This window comes from Triplophysa dalaica, chromosome 2 (genome assembly GCF_015846415.1).
Source record: "Triplophysa dalaica isolate WHDGS20190420 chromosome 2, ASM1584641v1, whole genome shotgun sequence".
Classification (NCBI taxonomy): domain Eukaryota; kingdom Metazoa; phylum Chordata; class Actinopteri; order Cypriniformes; family Nemacheilidae; genus Triplophysa; species Triplophysa dalaica.
The window spans coordinates 4,079,326-4,101,755 of record NC_079543.1 but is presented as its reverse complement, the minus strand read 5'-3'; the positions used below and the strand labels follow the sequence as shown (position 1 = coordinate 4,101,755).

The 22,430-nt window shown below is 39.5% G+C and overlaps 1 protein-coding gene across 1 annotated transcript; it reads left to right on the top strand.

Moving 5' to 3' along the window:
- Positions 1–687: 687 nt before the first annotated feature.
- On the top strand, positions 688–15,934 carry LOC130436372 (mucin-2-like; the record flags this gene model as incomplete). The annotated part of the gene is made up of 32 exons (XM_056767011.1): positions 688–1,723; positions 5,515–7,122; positions 7,334–7,519; positions 7,675–8,754; positions 9,184–9,246; positions 9,434–9,496; positions 9,625–9,687; positions 9,812–9,874; positions 10,001–10,063; positions 10,188–10,250; positions 10,378–10,440; positions 11,131–11,193; positions 11,317–11,379; positions 11,503–11,565; positions 11,686–11,748; positions 11,875–11,937; positions 12,145–12,207; positions 12,331–12,393; positions 12,517–12,579; positions 12,700–12,762; positions 12,889–12,951; positions 13,078–13,140; positions 13,264–13,326; positions 13,451–13,513; positions 13,638–13,700; positions 13,825–13,887; positions 14,012–14,074; positions 14,196–14,258; positions 14,651–14,713; positions 14,838–14,900; positions 15,026–15,088; positions 15,222–15,934. Coding segments are annotated over 32 exons (5,781 nt in total), but the record flags the coding sequence as incomplete, so codon positions are not given.
- Between the last annotated feature and the right edge of the window lie 6,496 nt (positions 15,935–22,430).

The window sequence follows — 22,430 nt, the reverse complement described above, 5'->3', positions numbered from 1 at the left end:
CCCACCACAACCTCAACTCCCAGCACAACATCAAGCCCCACCACCACAACATCAAGCCCAACCACCACAACATCAAGCCCCACCACCACAACCTCAAGTCCCACCACCACAACCTCAAGTCCCACCACCACAACTTCATGTCCCACCACAACAACCTCAAGTCCCACCACCACAACAACAAGTCCCACCACAACAACCTCAAGTCCCACCACAACAACCTCAAGTCCCACCACCACAACAACAAGCCCCACCACCACAACACCAAGCCCCACCATCACAACCAGAAGTCCCGCCAAAATGTCAAGCCACACAAAATCAAGTTCAGAGGAGGATTCTACTGGCGAATCACAAGAAAAAAGCACTAGTAAGTTTTACAATCTCTTTTTTAGTCAATTTCCTTTCACTGAGTTTTTGAATGTGTTTGTTGTAACAGTCACATGATATACATAACATATATTAATTCTTGGATTTTATATTTCTGTTTTGTCCTACCCCTTCTTCTTTCTAACCTTTTCAGAAACCCATGCTCCACCTTCTTGTTCAAATTCCAATTCAAAGTCAAAGGATCCAAAATGTAAGAGCCCCACCACAACCTCAAGCCCCTCCACGACAACATCAAGTCCCACCACCACAACCTCAAGTCCCACCACCTCATCAGGCCCCACCACAACATTAAGTCCCACCACCTCAACATCAAGCCCCACCACAACCTCAACTCCCAGCACAACATCAAGCCCCACCACAACCTCAACTCCCACCACAACCTCAAGTCCCACCACCACGTCAGGCGCCACCACAACCTCAAGTCCCACCACCACAACCTCAAGTCCCACCACCACAACCTCAAGTCCCACCACCACAACTTCAAGTCCCACCACCACAACCTCAAGTCCCACCACCACAACCTCAAGTCCCACCACCACAACCTCAAGTCCCACCACCACAACCTCAAGTCCCATCACCACAACTTCAAGTCCCACCACAACAACCTCAAGTCCCACCACCTCAACATCAAGCCCCACCAGAACCTCAACTCCCACCACAACCTCAAGTCCCACCACCACAACCTCAAGTCTCACCACCACAACATCAAGCCCCACCACCACAACATCAAGCCCAACCACCACAACCTCAAGTCCCACCACCTCATCAGGCCCCACCACAACATTAAGTCCCACCACCTCAACATCAAGCCCCACCACAACCTCAACTCTCAGCACAACATCAAGCCCCACCACAACCTCAACTCCCACCACAACCTCAAGTCCCACCACCACGTCAGGACCCACCACAACATCAGTTCCCATCACAACGTCTAGTCCCACAACCACGTCTGACGCGACCACAACCTCAAGTCTCACCACCACAACATCAAGCCCCACCACCACAACATCAAGCCCCACCACCACAACATCAAGCCCAACCACCACAACCTCAAGTCCCACCACTACAACCTCAATTCCCACCACAACAACCTCAAGTCCCACAACAACCACAAGTCCCACAACGACCTCTAGCCCCTCCACTACAACCTCAAGTCCCACTACCTCTTCAGGCCCCACCACAACATTAAGAACCACCACCTCAACATCAAGCCCCTCCACAACCTCAACTCCCACCACAACCTCAAGTCCCACCACCACGTCAGTACCCACCACAACTTCAGTACCCACCACAACTTCAGTTCCAATTACAACGTCTGGCCCCACCACCACAACATCAAGCCCAACCACCACAACATCAAGCCCCACCACCACAACATCCAGCCCCACCACCACGTCACGTGCCACCACCATGTCAGGCGCCACCACAACCTCAAGTCTCACCACCACAACCTCAAGTCCCACCACAACAACATCAAGTCCCACCACCACAACAACAAGTCCCACCACAACAACCTCAAGTCCCACCACCACAACAACAAGCCCCACCACCACAACACCAAGCCCCACCATCACAACCAGAAGTCCCACCAAAACGTCAAGCCACACAAAATCAAGTTCAGAGGAGGATTCTACTGGCGAATCACAAGAAAAAAGCACTAGTAAGTTTTACAATCTCTTTTTTAGTCAATTTCCTTTTACTGAGTTTTTGAATGTGTTCATTGTAACAGTCACATGATATACATAATATATATTAATTCTTGGATTTTATATTTCTGTTTTGTCCTACCCCTTCTTCTTTCTAACCTTTTCAGAAACCCATGCTCCACCTTCTTGTTCAAATTCCAATTCAAAGTCAAAGGATCCAAAATGTAAGAGCCCCACCACAACCTCAAGCCCCTCCACGACAACATCAAGTCCCACCACCACAACCTCAAGTCCCACCACCTCATCAGGCCCCACCACAACATTAAGTCCCACCACCTCAACATCAAGCCCCACCACAACCTCAACTCCCAGCACAACATCAAGCCCCACCACCACAACATCAAGCCCAACCACCACAACCTCAAGTCCCACCACCACAACCTCAAGTCCCACCACCACAACCTCAAGTCCCACCACCACAACTTCAATTCCCACCACAACAACCTCAAGTCCCACCACCACAACAACAAGTCCCACCACAACAACCTCAAGTCCCACCACAACAACCTCAAGTCCCACCACCACAACAACAAGCCACACCACAACACCAAGCCCCACCATCACAACCAGAAGTCCCACCAAAATGTCAAGCCACACAAAATCAAGTTCAGAGGAGGATTCTACTGGCGAATCACAAGAAAAAAGCACTAGTAAGTTTTACAATCTCTTTTTTAGTCAATTTCCTTTTACTGAGTTTTTGAATGTGTTCGTTGTAACAGTCACATTATATACATAATATATATTAATTCTTGGATTTTATATTTCTGTTTTGTCCTACCCCTTCTTCTTTCTAACCTTTTCAGAAACCCATGCTCCACCTTCTTGTTCAAATTCCAATTCAAAGTCAAAGGATCCAAAATGTAAGAGCCCCACCACAACCTCAAGCCCCTCCACGACAACATCAAGTCCCACCACCACAACCTCAAGTCCCACCACCTCATCAGGCCCCACCACAACATTAAGTCCCACCACCTCAACATCAAGCCCCACCACAACCTCAACTCCCAGCACAACATCAAGCCCCACCACAACCTCAACTCCCACCACAACCTCAAGTCCCACCACCACGTCAGGCGCCACCACAACCTCAAGTCCCACCACCACAACCTCAAGTCCCACCACCACAACCTCAAGTCCCACCACCACAACCTCAAGTCCCACCACCACAACTTCAAGTCCCACCACAACAACCTCAAGTCCAACCACCACAACAACAAGTCCCACCACAACAACCTCAAGTCCCACCACCACAACAACAAGCCCCACCACCACAACACCAAGCCCCACCATCACAACCAGAAGTCCCACGAAAATGTCAAGCCACACAAAATCAAGTTCAGAGGAGGATTCTACTGGCGAATCACAAGAAAAAAGCACTAGTAAGTTTTACAATCTCTTTTTTAGTCAATTTCCTTTTAATGAGTTTTTGAATGTGTTCTTTGAACAGTCACATGATATACATAATATATATTAATTCTTGGATTTTATATTTCTGTTTTGTCCTACCCCTTCTTCTTTCTAACCTTTTCAGAAACCCATGCTCCACCTTCTTGTTCAAATTCCAATTCAAAGTCAAAGGATCCAAAATGTAAGAGCCCCACCACAACCTCAAGCCCCTCCACGACAACATCAAGTCCCAACACCACAACCTCAAGTCCCACCACCTCATCAGGCCCCACCACAACATTAAGTCCCACCACCTCAACATCAAGCCCCACCACAACCTCAACTCCCAGCACAACATCAAGCCCCACCACCACAACATCAAGCCCAACCACCACAACATCAAGCCCCACCACCACAACCTCAATTCCCACCACCACAACCTCAAGTCCCACCACCACAACTTCAAGTCCCACCACAACAACCTCAAGTCCCACCACCACAACAACAAGTCCCACCACAACAACCTCAAGTCCCACCACAACAACCTCAAGTCCCACCACAACAACCTCAAGTCCCACCCTCACAACAACAAGCCCCACCACCACAACACCAAGCCCCACCATCACAACCAGAAGTCCCACCAAAATGTCAAGCCACACAAAATCAAGTTCAGAGGAGGATTCTACTGGCGAATCACAAGAAAAAAGCACTAGTATGTTTTACAATCTCTTTTTTAGTCAATTTCCTTTTACTGAGTTTTTGAATGTGTTCGTTGTAACAGTCACATGATATACATAATATATATTAATTCTTGGATTTTATATTTCTGTTTTGTCCTACCCCTTCTTCTTTCTAACCTTTTCAGAAACCCATGCTCCACCTTCTTGTTCAAATTCCAATTCAAAGTCAAAGGATCCAAAATGTAAGAGCCCCACCACAACCTCAAGTCCCACCACCACAACCTCAAGTCCCACCACCTCATTAGGACCCACCACAACATTAAGTCCCACCACCTCAACATCAAGCCCCACCACAACCTCAACTCCCAGCACAACATCAAGCCCCACCACAACCTCAACTCCCACCACAACCTCAAGTCCCACCACCACGTCAGGACCCACCACAACATCAGTTCCCATCACAACGTCTGGCCCCACAACCACGTCGGACGCGACCACAACCTCAAGTCTCAAATCAAGCCCCACCACCACAACATCAAGCCCCACCACCACAACATCAAGCCCAACCACCACAACCTCAATTCCCACCACAACAACCTCAAGTCCCACAACAACCACAAGTCCCACAACGACCTCTAGCCCCTCCACTACAACCTCAAGTCCCACTACCTCTTCAGGCCCCACCACAACATTAAGAACCACCACCTCAACATCAAGCCCCACCACAACCTCAACTCCCACCACAACCTCAAGTCCCACCACCACGTCAGTACCCACCACAACTTCAGTTCCAATCACAACGTCTGGCCCCACAACCACGTCGGACACCACCACAGCCTCAAGTCTCACCAACACAACATCAAGCCCCACCACCACAACATCAAGCCCAACCACCACAACATCAAGCCCCACCACCACAACATCCAGCCCCACCACCACGTCACGTGCCACCACCATGTCAGGCGCCACCACAACCTCAAGTCCCACCACCACAACCTCAAGTCCAACCACAACAACCTCAAGTCCCACCACCACAACAACAAGTCCCACCACAACAACCTCAAGTCCCACCACCACAACAACAAGCCCCACCACCACAACACCAAGCCCCACCATCACAACCAGAAGTCCCACCAAAACGTCAAGCCACACAAAATCAAGTTCAGAGGAGGATTCTACTGGCGAATCACAAGAAAAAAGCACTAGTAAGTTTTACAATCTCTTTTTTAGTCAATTTCCTTTTACTGAGTTATTGAATGTGTTCATTGTAACAGTCACATGATATACATAATATATATTAATTCTTGGATTTTATATTTCTGTTTTGTCCTACCCCTTCTTCTTTCTAACCTTTACAGAAACCCATGCTCCACCCTCTTGTTCAAATTCCAATTCGAAGTCAAAGGATCCAAAATGTACGAGCCCCACCACAACCTCAAGACCCTCCACGACAACATCAAGTCCCACCACCACAACCTCAAGTCCCACCACCTCATCAGGCCCCACCACAACATTAAGTCCCACCACCTCAACATCAAGCCCCACCACAACCTCAACTCCCAGCACAACATCAAGCCCCACCACAACCTCAACTCCCACCACAACCTCAAGTCCCACCACCATGTCAGGACTCACCACAACATCAGTTCCCATCACAACGTCTGGCCCCACAACCACGTCGGACGCCACCACAACCTCAAGTCTCACCACCACAACATCAAGCCCCACCACCACAACATCAAGCCCCACCACCACAACATCAAGCCCAACCACCACAACCTCAAGTCCCACCACCACAACCTCAATTCCCACCACCACAACCTCAATTCCCACCACAAAAACCTCAAGTCCCACAACAACCACAAGTCCCACAATGACCTCAAGCCCCTCCACTACAACCTCAAGACCCACCACCACGTCAGGACCCACTACAACATCAGTTCCCATCACAACATGTGGCCCCACAACCACGTCGGACGCCACCACAACCTCAAGTCTCACCACCACAAACTCAAGTCCCACCACCTCATCAGCCCCCACCACAACATTTGGTCCCAACACCTCAACATTAAGCCCCACCACCAGAACATCAAGCGCCACCACCTCAACATCAAGCCCCACCACCAAAACCTCAAGTCCCATCACAACCTCAAGCCCCACCACCAAAACCTCAAGTCCCATCACCACGTCAGCACCCCCCTCAACAGCAAGCCCCACGACAACCTCAAGTCCCTACACAACATCAAGCCCCACCACCACAACATCCAGCCCCACCACCACGTCAAGCGCCACCACAACCTCAAGTCCCACTACCACAACCTCAAGTCCAACCAGCATGTCATTCCAGACCTCAACATTAAGTCCCACCACCTCAACATCAAGTCAACCCACCACAACATCAAGCTCCACCACCACTTCAAGCCACACCACATTAATAAACCCCACGACAACTTTAAGATCCACCACATTAATAAACCCCACCACAACATCAAGCCCAACAACTACGTCAGCACCCCCCTCAACAGCAAGCCCCACAACAACCTCAAGTCCCAACACAACCTCAAGTCCCTCCAACACAACAACAAGCCCCACCACCACAACATCAAGCACTACCACCAAAACCTCAAGTCCCGCCACCACGTCAGAACCCGCCACCACGTCAGGACCCACAACCACGTCTGGCCCCACAACCGCGTCTGACGCCACCACAACCTCAAGTCCCACCCACACAACCTCAAGTCCAACCACCATGTCAGGCCCCATCATAACATTAAGTTCCACCACCTCATCATCAAGCCCCACCATAACCTCAAGCTCCACCACCACGTCAAGCTCAACCACAACGATACGCCCTACTACCACGTCAAGCCCCACCAGAACAACAAGCCCAACCACAACGATACGCCCCACCACCAAGTCAAGCCCCACCACCAAATCAAGTCCCATAACCACCACCACAATTTCAGGTAACACAACCTCAATTTCGGAGGAGAATTCTTCAAAAGAAACTAAAGAAAAAAGCACACAGAGTTGTACGTTTTAAAATCACTTTTTTAGCTAATGTCTTTTTACTATGACTTTTTTGTTTTCATTGAATCAGTCACATGATATATTAAAGGTAATTCATCCCTTCCTTATATATTTCTGTTTTGTCCAACTTTTTTCTTACCTTTACAGTAACCCATGCTCCACGTTCTTGCTCAAACTCCAAGGATCCAAAGTGTAGGAGCCCCACCTCAAGCCCAACCGCCACCTCAAGTCCCATCACCACCACCACAAGTCCCACTATAATTTCAAGTCACTCAACCTCAAGCTCGGAGGTGGCTTCTTTTGAAGAATCAAAAGAAAAAAGCACTCAGAGTTGTAGGTTTAAAAATCACTTGTTTAGTTAATGTCATTTTACTATGATTTTTTTGTTTTCATTGAATCAGTCACTTGATATACAAAAAAGAAATTAATCCTTGCATTTTATATTTCTGTTTTTGTCCGTCGATTTTGATTTTTTCTTTCCTCTACAGCAACCCATGCTCCACATTCTTGCTCAAACCCCAAGGATCCAAAGTGTAGGAGGCCCATGACCAGCTCAAGCCCCAGCACAACCTCAAGCCCTACCAAAATCTCAAGATCTGCCACCACATCAATCCCAACCACAATCTCAAGTCCCACAAGCACGTCAGGCCCCACCACTTCGTCAAGCCCCACCACCACTTCAAGCCCCACCACCACATCAAGCCCCACCACAACCTCAATCCCCACCACAACCTCAAGCCCCACCACCACATCAAGCCCCACCACCACATCAAGCACCACCACCACATCAAGCCCCACCACCAAATCAAGCCCCACCACAACTTCAAGCCCCACCACAACTTCAAGCCCCACCACAACTTCAAGCCCCACCACATCCTCAAGTCCCACCACCACATCAAGCCCCACCACCACATCAAGCCCCACCACCACATCAAGCCCCACCACCAAATCAAGCCCCACCACCAAATCAAGCCCCACCACCAAATCAAGCCCCACCACAACTTCAAGCCCCACCACAACTTCAAGCCCCACCACAACTTCAAGCCCCACCACAACTTCAAGCCCCACCACAACTTCAAGCCCCACCACATCCTCAAGTCCCACCACCACATCAAGCCCCACCACAACTTCAAGCCCCACCACAACTTCAAGCCCCACCACATCCTCAAGTCCCACCACCACATCAAGCCCCACCAAAACCTCAAGCCACCCCAAAACCTCAAGCCCCACCACCACATCAAGCCCCACCACCATATCAAGCCCAACCACCACATCAAGCCCCACGACAACATCAATCCCCAACACAACCTCAAGACACACCACCACGTTAGTTCACACCACCACGTCTGCTCACACCAACACGTCAATTCCCACCACAACCTCAAGCCCCACCACAACCTCAAGCCCCACCACAACCTCAACTCCCACCACAACCTCAACTCCCACCACAACCTCAAGCCCCACCTCCACGTCAGGCACCACCACAACTTTAAGTCCTACCACAACGATAAACCCCACAACCACCTCCAGCAACCATCAAAATGGTCCCGATGATGACACAGACAGTGGTAAATATTGTTGTACTCTGGTTTTTTATATTGCCATGAAGAATCTCTCTCACATCTTGATGCCAAAAGATATATTTTAAAATCAGAGATACAAAGCGTGCAGAACACGTGAAAAATCTTTTTTTGAGCCTATGCACATATACTGCTGAAGGTTGTGAGCAATTTTGATTTGCTTATTTTATTTTTTTAAGTGCTTTACCCGAGAGGCACCTTTACCACAATCTAGACTTTAGTGTCAAACTAAAGTAATCAGTTCCTATATAGCATAGTTAGGCTTTCACATAAGAAAACATGCAACTGTGATAATTATAGCCCAATAAACTGTTGATCTTCAAGGATGTATTTCATTGATTATATGGGAAGAGACCACGTTGTCTTTTTATATTTAATTAGAACTCAGGTAAAAGCTTAAAAATCTGTTTCACCTAGGTCAATCTAATGAGGATTCATCTACAGATGACAAAACAAGTGCTGAAGTTGACACTGATAGTGGTGAGTAACCTTTTACCAAGGTTAATCCAAAGAGAATTCATCTAATAATGTCAACAGGGGTGCTGACAATAAACAGTGACCTTTTCTTCCATATTCCCTCATGTTTGTCTTTATGCCTTCGGGGTGCGGTGTAATATTTCTTGTCAAATGCAGAAAAAAAGTTGAATCAATGTCTATTTTCACCCAGGTCAATCTAATAAGGATTCATCCAAAGAAGACAATACAAGTCCTGAGGATAATACCAACAGTGGTTAGTAATAGAGCTCAAACTTTATTTCATAATCCTTCCTATTTCTCGCTGTATTTAAGGAGAATGGCATGTTGTATTTCAATATAAATCGAGGTAAACGTTTAATCTCAATTTTCTCTTTCACCAAGGTCAATCAAATCAGGATTCATCCTCAGAAGAAAAAACAAGTGCTAATGACACAACTAATTATGGTGAGTAACAGAGCTCAAAATTTGATTTTATATTCCTTCCTATTTCTCTATGTGTCTTAATGATGCCATGTTGTCCTTACCCTATTTTACTTCAGATCTAATCATAATTTTCTTTTTAACCAAGGTCAATCAAATCAGGATTCCTCCACAAAAGACAAATCAAAGGCTAATGACAAATCTAATAATGGTGAGTAACAGAGCACAAGTTTTATTTTATTTTCCTTCCTATTTCTCTCTGTGTCTCAAGAATGGCATGTTGTATTTCGATGGAAATCGAGGTAAACAATTCATCTCAATTTTCTCTTTCACCAAGGTCAATCAAATCAGGATTCATCCTCAGAAGAAAAAACAAGTGCTAATGATAAAACTAATAATGGTGAGTAACAGAGCTCAAAATTTGATTTTATATTCCTTCCTATTTCTCTCTGTGTCTTAATGATGCCATGTTGTCCTTACCCTATTTTACTTCAGATCTAATCATAATTTTCTTTTTAACCAAGGTCAATCAAATGAGGATTCATCCACAAAAGACAAATCAAAGGCTAATGATAACAGTAATAATGGTGAGTAACAGAGCACAAATTCTTCTTTTGTAATCCTTCCCATTTCTCTCTTTGTCTCAAGGATGGCATGTTGTATTTCAATGGAAATCGAGGTAAAAGCTTAATCTCAATTTTCTCTTTCTTCAAGGTCAATCAAATCAGGATTCATCCTCAGAAGAAAAAACAAGTGCTAATGATAAAACTAATAATGGTGAGTAACAGATCTCAAAATTTTATTTTAAATTCCTTCCTATTTATTTGTCTATCTCAATGATTCCATGTCTTCCTTTTCATATTTTACTTCAGATCTAATCATAATTTTCTTTTTTATGAAGGGCAATCTAAGAAAAATTCATCCAAAGATGACAAAATAAGAGCTAATGATAAAACTAATAATGGTGAGTTACAAAACTCAAACTTTTCTTTTATATTCCTTCCTCTTTCTCTTTGTGTCTTAAGAACGGCATTTTGTATTTTGATGGAAATCGAGGTAAACTTTTAATCTCAATTTTCTCTTTCACCAAGGTCAATCAAATCAGGATTCATCCACAAAAGACAAATCAAAGGCTAATGACAAAACTAATAATGGTGAGTAACAGAGCACAACTTTTCTTTTATATTCCTTCCCATTTCTCTCTGTGTCTTAAGAATGGCATGTTGTATTTCGATGGAAATCGAGGTAAACAATTAATCTCAATTTTCTCTTTCACCAAGGTCAATCAAATCAGGATTCATCCTCAGAAGAAAAAACAAGTGCTAATGATAAAACTAATAATGGTGAGTAACAGGTCTCAAAATTTTATTTTAAATTCCTTCCTATTTATTTGTCTATCTTAATGATTCCATGTCTTCCTTTTCATATTTTACTTCAGATCTAATCATAATTTTCTTTTTTACGAAGGGCAATCTAAGAAAAATTCATCCAAAGATGACAAATCAAAGGCTAATGATAACACAAATAATGGTGAGTAACAGAGCACAAAATCTTCTTTTATATTCCTTCCTATTTCTCTGTGTATCTTAAGGTTACCAGGTTTTCTTTTTCATATTTTACTTCACATCTTATCACAATTTTTTTTTTACGAAGGTCAATCCAAGAAAAATTCTTCCAAAGATGACAAAATAAGAGTCAATGATAACACTAATAATGGTGAGTTACAAAGCTCAAATTTTTTTTTATATTCCTTCCTATTTCTCTTTGTGTCTTAAGGATGCCATGTTGCCCTTTCCATATTTTACAACAGCTCAAATCACAATTTAATTTTTTACAAAGGTCAATCAAATCAGGATTCATCCTCAGAAGAAAAAACAAGTGCTAATGACAAAACTAATAATGGTGAGTAACAGAGCTCAAAATTTGATTTTATATTCCTTCCTATTTATTTGTCTATCTTAAGGATTCCATGTCTCACTTTCATATTTTACTTCAGATCTAATCACAATTTTTTTTACGAAGGTCAATCTAAGAAAAATTCATCCAAAGATGACAAAATAAGAGCTAATGATAACAGTAATAATGGTGAGTTACAAAACTCAAACTTTTCTTTTATATTCCTTCCTCTTTTCTTTGTGTATTAAGAATGGCATTTTGTATTTCGATAGAAATCGAGGTTAAAGCTTAATCTCAATTTTCTCTTTCACCAAGGTCAATCAAATCAGGATTCATCCACAAAAGACAAATCAAAGGCTAATGATAACACAAATAATGGTAAGTAACAGAGCACAAAATCTTCTTTTATAATCCTTCCCATTTCTCTCTGTGTTTTAAGAAAGGCATGTTGTATTTGATCAAATCGAGGAAAAAGCTTTATCACAATTGTCTCTTTTACCTATTTCTCTTTGTGTCTTAAGGATGCAATGTTTTCCTTTCCATATTTTACTTCAGATCTAAACACAATTTTCTTTTTTTACGAAGGTCAATCTAAGAAAAATTCATCCAAAGATGACAAAACAAAGGCTTATGATAACACAAATAATGGTAAGTAACAGAGCACAAAATCTTCTTTTATATTCCTTCCTATTTCTCTGTGTATCTTAAGGTTACCAGGTTTTCTTTTTCATATTTTACTTCACATCTAATCACAATTGTTTTTTTACGAAGGTCAATCCAAGAAAAATTCTTCCAAAGATGACAAAATAAGAGTCAATGATAACACTAATAATGGTGAGTTACAAAGCTCAAATTTTTTTTTATATTCCTTCCTATTTCTCTTTGTGTCTTAAGGATGCCATGTTGCCCTTTCCATATTTTACAACAGCTCAAATCACAATTTAATTTTTTACAAAGGTCAATCAAATCAGGATTCATCCTCAGAAGAAAAAACAAGTGCTAATGACAAAACTAATAATGGTGAGTAACAGAGCTCAAAATTTGATTTTATATTCCTTCCTATTTATTTGTCTATCTTAAGGATTCCATGTCTCAATTTCATATTTTACTTCAGATCTAATCACAATTTTTTTTACGAAGGTCAATCTAAGAAAAATTCATCCAAAGATGACAAAATAAGAGCTAATGATAACAGTAATAATGGTGAGTTACAAAACTCAAACTTTTCTTTTATATTCCTTCCTCTTTTCTTTGTGTATTAAGAATGGCATTTTGTATTTCGATAGAAATCGAGGTTAAAGCTTAATCTCAATTTTCTCTTTCACCAAGGTCAATCAAATCAGGATTCCTCCACAAAAGACAAATCAAAGGCTAATGACAAAACTAATAATGGTGAGTAACAGAGCACAAGTTTTCTTTTATATTCCTTCCCATTTCTCTCTGTGTCTCAAGAATGGGATGTTGTATTTCGATAGAAATCGAGGTAAACTTTTAATCTCAATTTTCTCTTTCACCAAGGTCAATCAAATCAGGATTCATCCACAAAAGACAAATCAAAGGCTAATGATAACACAAATAATGGTAAGTAACAGAGCACAAAATCTTCTTTTATATTCCTTCCTATTTCTCTGTGTATCTTAAGGTTACCAGGTTTTCTTTTTTATATTTTACTTCACATCTAATCACAATTTTTTTTTTACGAAGGTCAATCCAAGAAAAATTCTTCCAAAGATGACAAAATAAGAGTCAATGATAACACTAATAATGGTGAGTTACAAAGCTCAAATCTTTGTTTTATATTCCTTCCTATTTCTCTTTGTGTCTTAAGGATGCCATGTTGCCCTTTCCATATTTTACAACAGCTCTAATCACAATTTTATTTTTTACAAAGGTCAATCAAATCAGGATTCATCCTCAGAAGAAAAAACAAGTGCTAATGATAAAACTAATAATGGTGAGTAACAGAGCTCAAAATTTTATTTTAAATTCCTTCCTATTTATTTGTCTATCTTAAGGATTCCATGTCTTCCTTTTCAAATTTTACTTCAGACCTAATCATAATTTTCTTTTTTATGAAGGGCAATCTAAGAAAAATTCATCCAAAGATGACAAAATAAGAGTCAATGATAACACTAATAATGGTGAGTTACAAAGCTCAAATCTTTGTTTTATATTCCTTCCTATTTCTCTTTGTGTCTTAAGGATGCCATGTTGCCCTTTCCATATTTTACAACAGCTCTAATCACAATTTTATTTTTTACAAAGGTCAATCAAATCAGGATTCATCCTCAGAAGAAAAAACAAGTGCTAATGATAAAACTAATAATGGTGAGTAACAGAGCTCAAAATTTTATTTTAAATTCCTTCCTATTTATTTGTCTATCTTAAGGATTCCATGTCTTCCTTTTCAAATTTTACTTCAGACCTAATCATAATTTTCTTTTTTATGAAGGGCAATCTAAGAAAAATTCATCCAAAGATGACAAAATAAGAGCTAATGATAAAACTAATAATGGTGAGTTACAAAACTTTTCTTTTATATTCCTTCCTCTTTCTCTTTGTGTCTTAAGAACGGCATTTTGTATTTCGATGGAAATCGAGGTAAACTTTTAATCTCAATTTTCTCTTTCACCAAGGTCAATCAAATCAGGATTCATCCACAAAAGACAAATCAAAGGCTAATGATAACACAAATAATGGTAAGTAACAGAGCACAAAATCTTCTTTTATAATCCTTCCCATTTCTCTCTGTGTTTTAAGAAAGGCATGTTGTATTTGATCAAATCGAGGAAAAAGCTTTATCACAATTGTCTCTTTTACCTATTTCTCTTTGTGTCTTAAGGATGCAATGTTTTCCTTTCCATATTTTACTTCAGATCTAAACACAATTTTCTTTTTTTACGAAGGTCAATCTAAGAAAAATTCATCCAAAGATGACAAAACAAAGGCTAATGATAACACAAATAATGGTAAGTAACAGAGCACAAAATCTTCTTTTATATTCCTTCCTATTTCTCTGTGTATCTTAAGGTTACCAGGTTTTCTTTTTCATATTTTACTTCACATCTAATCACAATTTTTTTTTACGAAGGTCAATCCAAGAAAAATTCTTCCAAAGATGACAAAATAAGAGTCAATGATAACACTAATAATGGTGAGTTACAAAGCTCAAATCTTTGTTTTATATTCCTTCCAATTTCTCTTTGTGTCTTAAGGATGCCATGTTGCCCTTTCCATATTTTACAACAGCTCTAATCACAATTTTATTTTTTACAAAGGTCAATCAAATCAGGATTCATCCTCAGAAGAAAAAACAAGTGCTAATGATAAAACTAATAATGGTGAGTAACAGAGCTGAAAATTTTATTTTAAATTCCTTCCTATTTATTTGTCTGTCTTAAGGATTCTATGTCTCACTTTCATATTTTACTTCAGATCTAATCACAATTTTCTTTTTTTTATGAAGGGCAATCTAAGAAAAATTCATCCAAAGATGACAAAATAAGTGTCACTGATAACACCAATAATGGTGAGTAACAGCGCTCTGCCTTTTGTTTTGTTTTCATTCCTGTTTCTCGCTTCAGTTACAGGACATAATTTTTATCATATGATATGCTTGTAAGCAGTAGGTTTATTTCACTTTTTTCTTCCACCACCTCAAGCTCCAAGCCCTCGCTCCAGCTTAAGAACTACCTCAAGACCCTTAAGAGCCACTTCAAGACGCCGCAGTGCCACAACCCAAAAACCCACAACCAAAAAACCCACAGCTCGAAAACCAAAGGCACCTCCTACTCCTCAAGCAGTGGCTCCAAAGAAAAACAAAAATGCTTAAATAATGTATAAGTGTTTTTGTATTTGATGTCAAGCACAATTTCTTATAATTTTTTTTCTTTCGTTGAATATTTATTAAGATTTTTATGTTGTCAGTGAATCGAGGTCATAAACCAGATTAATTTACTGTTAGCTGTTTTATCCTAAATCATTATTAAAGTCAAAGAATATGTACTGTATGATTATAATTATAAACATATTTCTGCATTTCTAGCACAAATTATATATATATATATATACTTTTTAAAATGTTTATTTATTAAGATGATTGTTTGTTGTTTAAGTGAAATATGGTCCGGGACCAAATTATGTGGCCTTTGTTTGTATTTTTAGTGAATTATGGTCAGGGACCAAATTACTTTACCTTTGTCTTGAAAATGTAAGTGATGGAAATTAGTTTTTAAGTAAACTTTGTGGATGTTTATGGAGACACTCCGAAGATAATTTTAACTGAGAAAAATACTTTTTTCTGCAGGTTAAATGTAAACTAATGTATTGATTTATTTCTTTTTATTTATTTATAAAAAATGTAATAAGATGGTATTTATTTAAGACAACATAATATTTAAGGACATGGTAGTATGATAAAATTATCAATGATAATTGAGTAAAAACATTTCTTCATGATTAAATTTGTGATATACTTACTTTTAAATATTTATATTATGATATACATATTTATATACATTCATACATTATTGGATCCAATCTCTAGGGGCGCCAAACAGGAAATATTTATATAAAATCTGAATATATAGTTATAAATCCTGAACATAACAATATATTCGGATTTACATTTATATAAGTCTGAACATATAGTCATAAATCTGACTATATAACTAATCCCTGAATATATAAATGTAAATCTGAATGTATGGTTATAAGGCTGAAAATTCAGTTACAAGTTTAATACACAACTCAACTGTGTACCTTCCTACAAAATAATGACATGAACGAAAAGTTTCAGTCTGGCTTTAGACCGCATCACAGCACTGAAACTGCGCTCGTTAGAATTACAAATGACCTCCTTATTGCTTCAGATAAAGGTAACATCTCACTCTTAGTTCTGCTTGACCTTAGTGCTGCTTTCGATACTGTAGACCATAAAATACTACTAGATCGTTTACACAGTTATATCGGTATTCAGGGACAGGCACTGCAATGGTTCAGTTCTTACTTAACAGACCGATATCAATACGTCCATTTAAATGGGAAATCATCAAATCTTACGCAAGTAAATTACGGATTACCTCAGGGATCGGTTTTAGGACCCTTGCTTTTCTCCATATACATGCTGCCCCTCGGCAACATTATTAGAAAACATGGAATTAGCTTCCACTGTTATGCAGATGATACTCCGCTATATATCTCATCAAGACCAGATGATTCCTTCAAACTATCCAAACTGGCAGAGTGCCTCGAGGACATAAAACATTGGATGACTAGTAATTTCCTCCTTTTAAACTCTAGCAAAACAGAAATATTACTTATAGCACCAAAATCAAGTAAACAGAATATCTCCGATTACAGCCTGCAAATTGAAAGCTGCACTGTTACTCCAACAAATACAGTTAAAGACCTAGGCGTTATATTAGACGGCAACCTGTCATTTAAAAATCACATCTCAAATATCACAAAAACAGCCTTCTTCCACCTTAGAAATGTTGCCAAATTACGAAATAGTTTATGTGTTGCAGACGCAGAAAAGCTTATTCATGCATTTGTGACCTCACGGCTTGACTATTGTAATGCTCTACTTAGTGGTTGTCCTGTATCATCGATAAACAAACTACAGTTAGTTCAGAATGCAGCTGCCAGAGTTCTTACTAGGTCAAGAAAATACGATCACATAACCCCAGTTTTATCATCCCTTCACTGGCTACCCATTAAGTATCGTATTGATTTTAAAATTCTTTTAATTACTTTCAAAGCCCTGAACGGTTTAGCACCTACTTACTTAACCGAGCTTTTATCACGTTACAACCCATCACGCTCGCTGAGATCTCAAAATTTAGGACTTTTGATAACACCTAGAATAACAAAATCCACCAAAGGGGGACGAGCTTTCTCATACGTAGCACCTAAACTCTGGAATAGCCTTCCTGATACTATTCGAGGGTCAGACACACTCTCCCAATTTAAATCTAGATTAAAGACACATCTTTTCAGCCAAGCTTTCACTTAATGCATAGTTAATGAACAGCAGCTACGCTAATTATTCTCTTTATTCTCTTTCCGCCTCTGCCTCGGGATGCCCATCCACCGTGTCCAGACGACTGACAGATGCCCATCCCCAATTTGAGATTACGCCAGATACAGCTGCAGACTGACTGACCATCCCAGCTCCATCTAAGGCAATTCCACCACCAGCCAAGAGAAATATGACCATCGGACCATCCCAGCTCAGACCACTACATCCCCAACCAAGAGCGGAGACGGACTATTTGTCTTATTAATGCTGAAGTTACAATATTTGGTATTAAATGCTAAACTTAAATCACATGTCAGCAGTTTGAGTGCAGCTATGACACGTCAGAGGGGATCTGGCCCTCCCGGTTGAGCCTGGTTTCTCCCGAGGTTTTTTTCTCCATTAATCAATCATTGGAGTTTGGGTTCCTCGCCACAGCAGGGCAGTGTTGGCCTGCTCACCGGGAGACTGCATTCATTCATTTATTTATTTATTTAGAAATTAGATATTATTTATTAGAATGATCTTACTCGTTGTATAAACACCATGCACTGTGCTGTGTTCTAACTTATCTGTTTTTCCCGTTTGCCCCTGTAAAGCTGCTTTGAAACAATACACATTGTGAAAAGCGCTATATAAATAAACTTGAACTGAATTAATATATAAATGTACATTTTGAATATATAAATGCAAATCCTGAATATATATAAGTATATACGTTTGAAAATATAAATGTAAATCCCGAATATATATTTATTGACTGTATCTCAATATAAACACCTTTATGGTCATTAGACGGTCATTGAAAAATATATATTTTTGATTTAATGAGAAAGTAGGCACAATATTAGGGCAAATATTGCACTGTTAAATAAAAACGTAATCTAATACTGGAACAAATTGCTTCTTTAAAAAAGTCTATCTATCAGTCCCGGTTCCTACCAGGTGCAAAAGGGTATGCTAGCAAATATCCTAGGTGGGCATTTACCACACACAGTCTATAGCCCCCTAAAAGATTTTAAAGAGCACTTTTTTTCCTTTTTTTCTGATAAGAATTTGTTTTGGTAAAATTATCCTTTTTGTTTCTTTATCTGAACTTCTGACAACATTTCTCTCGAATTTCATTTCAATTGTTTCTTTTAAAGAAAATGAACTAAAAACGGGTCAAAACAACAGAAAAGACGATCTGCGTTTTTAAAACAGAAACATCGCAAACATTTCATTTCGTTCATATTTAGTTTTAAGCAGCACAAAACTAATGTTAGTAAATGTTTTATGAAATAACCCTGATTTTTCTTCTGACTGTCACTCTTAAGTTAGCTTTTGTTAAAATTCAACAAACACTGCAATATATAACTGCAATACATGCAAGATTTAAATGATTTATGATGTTATAAATATAAAAAACACGCATTCATTACAGAATACTGAGAGATTAAAACTAAAATAATCATTTCTGATTATTCCATTTTATATAGTAATGTATAGTATATTTCCCTAATTACGCATTAATAAAGCGGTTATGTGAACTGGACATAAATAAAAGCCGATAAAGTGGACTGAACATTCTCCATCACTGACAAAAGTCTCTTTCACCTAGTTCAACCACGCGAACGTCATAAGTAGACCTCATATAACATTATAAAACAATAAACAAGCTCAGTTCATCAGACCTTTAACATAGCTGTGTAGTTTTCGGCTGAATTAGTCATGACTGAGAGGGCTGAGAAGATTGTTAACAATCTTTTGACGAACAGTGATTTTATTGACAATTTAGCAGGTGCATGTGATACCCAAGAGACACCGTGACAATCGCAGGGTACATCTGTCCATCAAACTGCAGAGTCAGAGGTGCGCTTTGCATGGAAGGTACATCCTGCCAAATTGAAATAAATAAATTAAACGATGAAAATGAAAACCATATTAACAATTTCATTACACACAACTGCACGCAAAATATGTGCCAAAATGAAATACTTTTATTTTCTATCTTTACATTGACAATGCGTTGTCCCTGTCATATTGAAAAACAATATTGAATTGATGATTTGACAATTTATTTCCATAAAATCTTGAGGCAAGACTGCCAATATAAAAAATGAATTGCAATTGTCGAAAAGACATTGCAAAAACATTTTTGCAGATGTTTTTATTAATGCTCACGCAATAATACTATAATAGTCTATAACGATATATTCAGGGTTTACATTTATATATTCATAATAAAGATGTATATATTCTGATTTAAATTTATATATTCAGGGTTTACATTTATAAATTCAGACTTATAACTGTATATTCAGACTTATAACAATATATTCGGATTTACATTTATATATTCAGGATTCATAACTATATATATTCAGATTTTGTATAATTATTTCCTGTTTGCCCCCCCTAGACATTGGATCCAATAATATATGAATGTACATATAAATATGTCATACATTCATTTTATTTGTTAAATTGTAACATCTTTGCTATGAAAGCAATGTGTATAACAGTTGAAGCAGATATTTCTGGTAACACTACTAGTAAAAAGATGTCTAGAAAAATATTTAAATGTCTCATAATTTTGTCACAATTAAAAGTAGGATCATGCATTGCTCATAAATGTTCTTTAACTAGATTTTAAACGAGCGATTACTGTTATAAAGCAACAAATCACATTTTGTTTTTGCGATTCACCTTTTTGACCAACAGATGTCAGTAAGAAAGCGTGCATGAAAACGTGACCAAGTAGAGCTGTACAGTTCCCTTTATAATATTTTGTTGGGCTTTTTAGCCAGGGCCGGCCCGAGGCATAAGCGAACTAAGCGGCTGCTTGGGGCCCCCTGGCCACCAGGGGGCCCCCCAATCGTTTTTTTTACAATTAAATAACTTAAAACAAGTTATATAAATGAATTAATGAATAAATAAATGAATGAATATGAATGAATAAATGAAATGAATAATTCAAGATAAGAAAATTCTGATTTGCCGACAACTGCTGCTGTGACTGCCAGCGGTTGAGTCATTCGCAATTGCGCTTAGACACATTTCGCGTGCATTGACAATTCGCGCCGGCGAATGACAAGCCAATGACAAGCCATGTCACAAAAAAGGATGTATCCTCTGGTGCCGAAAAGAGAAAGAAGAAAAGGACAGAGGAGGAGAAAAAGAGCAAGATAAAGGTATGTTTGCATGATTAGTGAAAATTGTGCTCACGTCACTTGAGGTAGCTGCTAGAAACGACTCGTGATCTTACATAAGCCCTCACCAGAGCTAACGTTAAATCCCCGCCATCAACAGTGAAATGTCACGCATTATTAATATACATTTATCTAGGTTTATTTCACGTATTGATAATAGACATCAGTTTAAGTTGGAGAAAACAGCGGAAGGGGAACTTAATCTTCTAAGTTAAATGGATGCCCCAGCTTTCCTGTATCTCAGTGGTAAGAGCATTGCGTTAACAACGAAAGGTCGTGGGTTCGATCCCAGGGGATTGCAACTATGTAAAATGTATAGTTGCTGTGGATAAAAGCGTCTGACAAATGCCTAAATGTAAATGTGTTTAAAAGATTGCACATTTAATTTAAAATTAGTTATTTCTTGTTTTGTGACAGTTTGTATTTAGAAGTTGAAGAGTAAAGTCTTTTAATTAAGTATTGTATTTAGTATTTTTATTCATTTATAATGTAAAATTATAGCGTGACATTTGTGTCAATAATCTTCAAGCACAGGTGACTCCGCGTGCTGGGAAAGGGCCCCCAAATCAAATTCTGCTTAGGGCCCCCAAGAGGCTCGGGCCGGCACTGTTTTTAGCACACTGAAAAATAAGTTCAAAAGTGTTTAGATTATTTTCATAGAAATAGAACTGTATTACACAGAATCAGAACATCAGAAAATCAGTAGTCCTAAAAAACTGATTATGTATATGATATTATTTTTCATTCTATCAATCTTTTCCCACAATTGAGACAGTTATACGCTATAAGAAATGATGAAAAAATATATATGGCCTTATAAATTTAAAGAAGTAAAATATGGTAACTTCAATATCCATATATATAACCCAGAAACAGCATCAAGACCCATGTGTGCTATAAAGTCCAACTATGGTAAAAAAAAGTTTAATGACTTATTCTTTTATTAGATTTTTTCCATATTTTAGATTAATAGTACATAACAACCATAGATGAGCACAACTGTAACTTCTTGACGTCTCACCCTGGGAAGCTTTTTAAAGAGAGTTCGGAACCTTTCGGGGCTCTCAATGGCTGCCTTTTCTTGGTCTAATTCATTCATTTTATAAATTCATAAATATAAATTGTAGTAGTGGGCCGTTATCGGCGTTGACGTGCTGTGTTAACGTGAGACTCTTATCGCGCGATAAAAAAAATGTCGCCGTTGCGTTAATCTATTCTCAAGGTTGGGTTGGGAGCTGGGTGTATGTAGCGCAAGCTATGATGACTTTCACCTTGATATTTTAGAGCGGATGTATACCTAGCTGAATTGCGCTGTTGGGGGCGAGAACGAGATTTTTCAACTCGCGTGATTCGCGCAATTCGCGCCGCCGCATCATTCGCGCAACTCGCGTCATCCGCGTCATCCGCGCGATTCGCGCCGCAAGTATGTCAATCGCCTCTTTGCATTGATTTAACATGTAAATCACTCGCGCTTGACGCGCCATTCACGTTTGGTCTGAACACAACATAACGTTACTGTGAAATTGCCACATCAAACGTGACGTGCTAACATGGATGCAGCTATAAAGCCGCCGGGTTTGCTTCAGGTTAAGTTATTTTTAAGAAGCTTCCCAATGGAAACCTCAACAAGATTAAGGTTGTTAATGCGGAATTGGTTTACT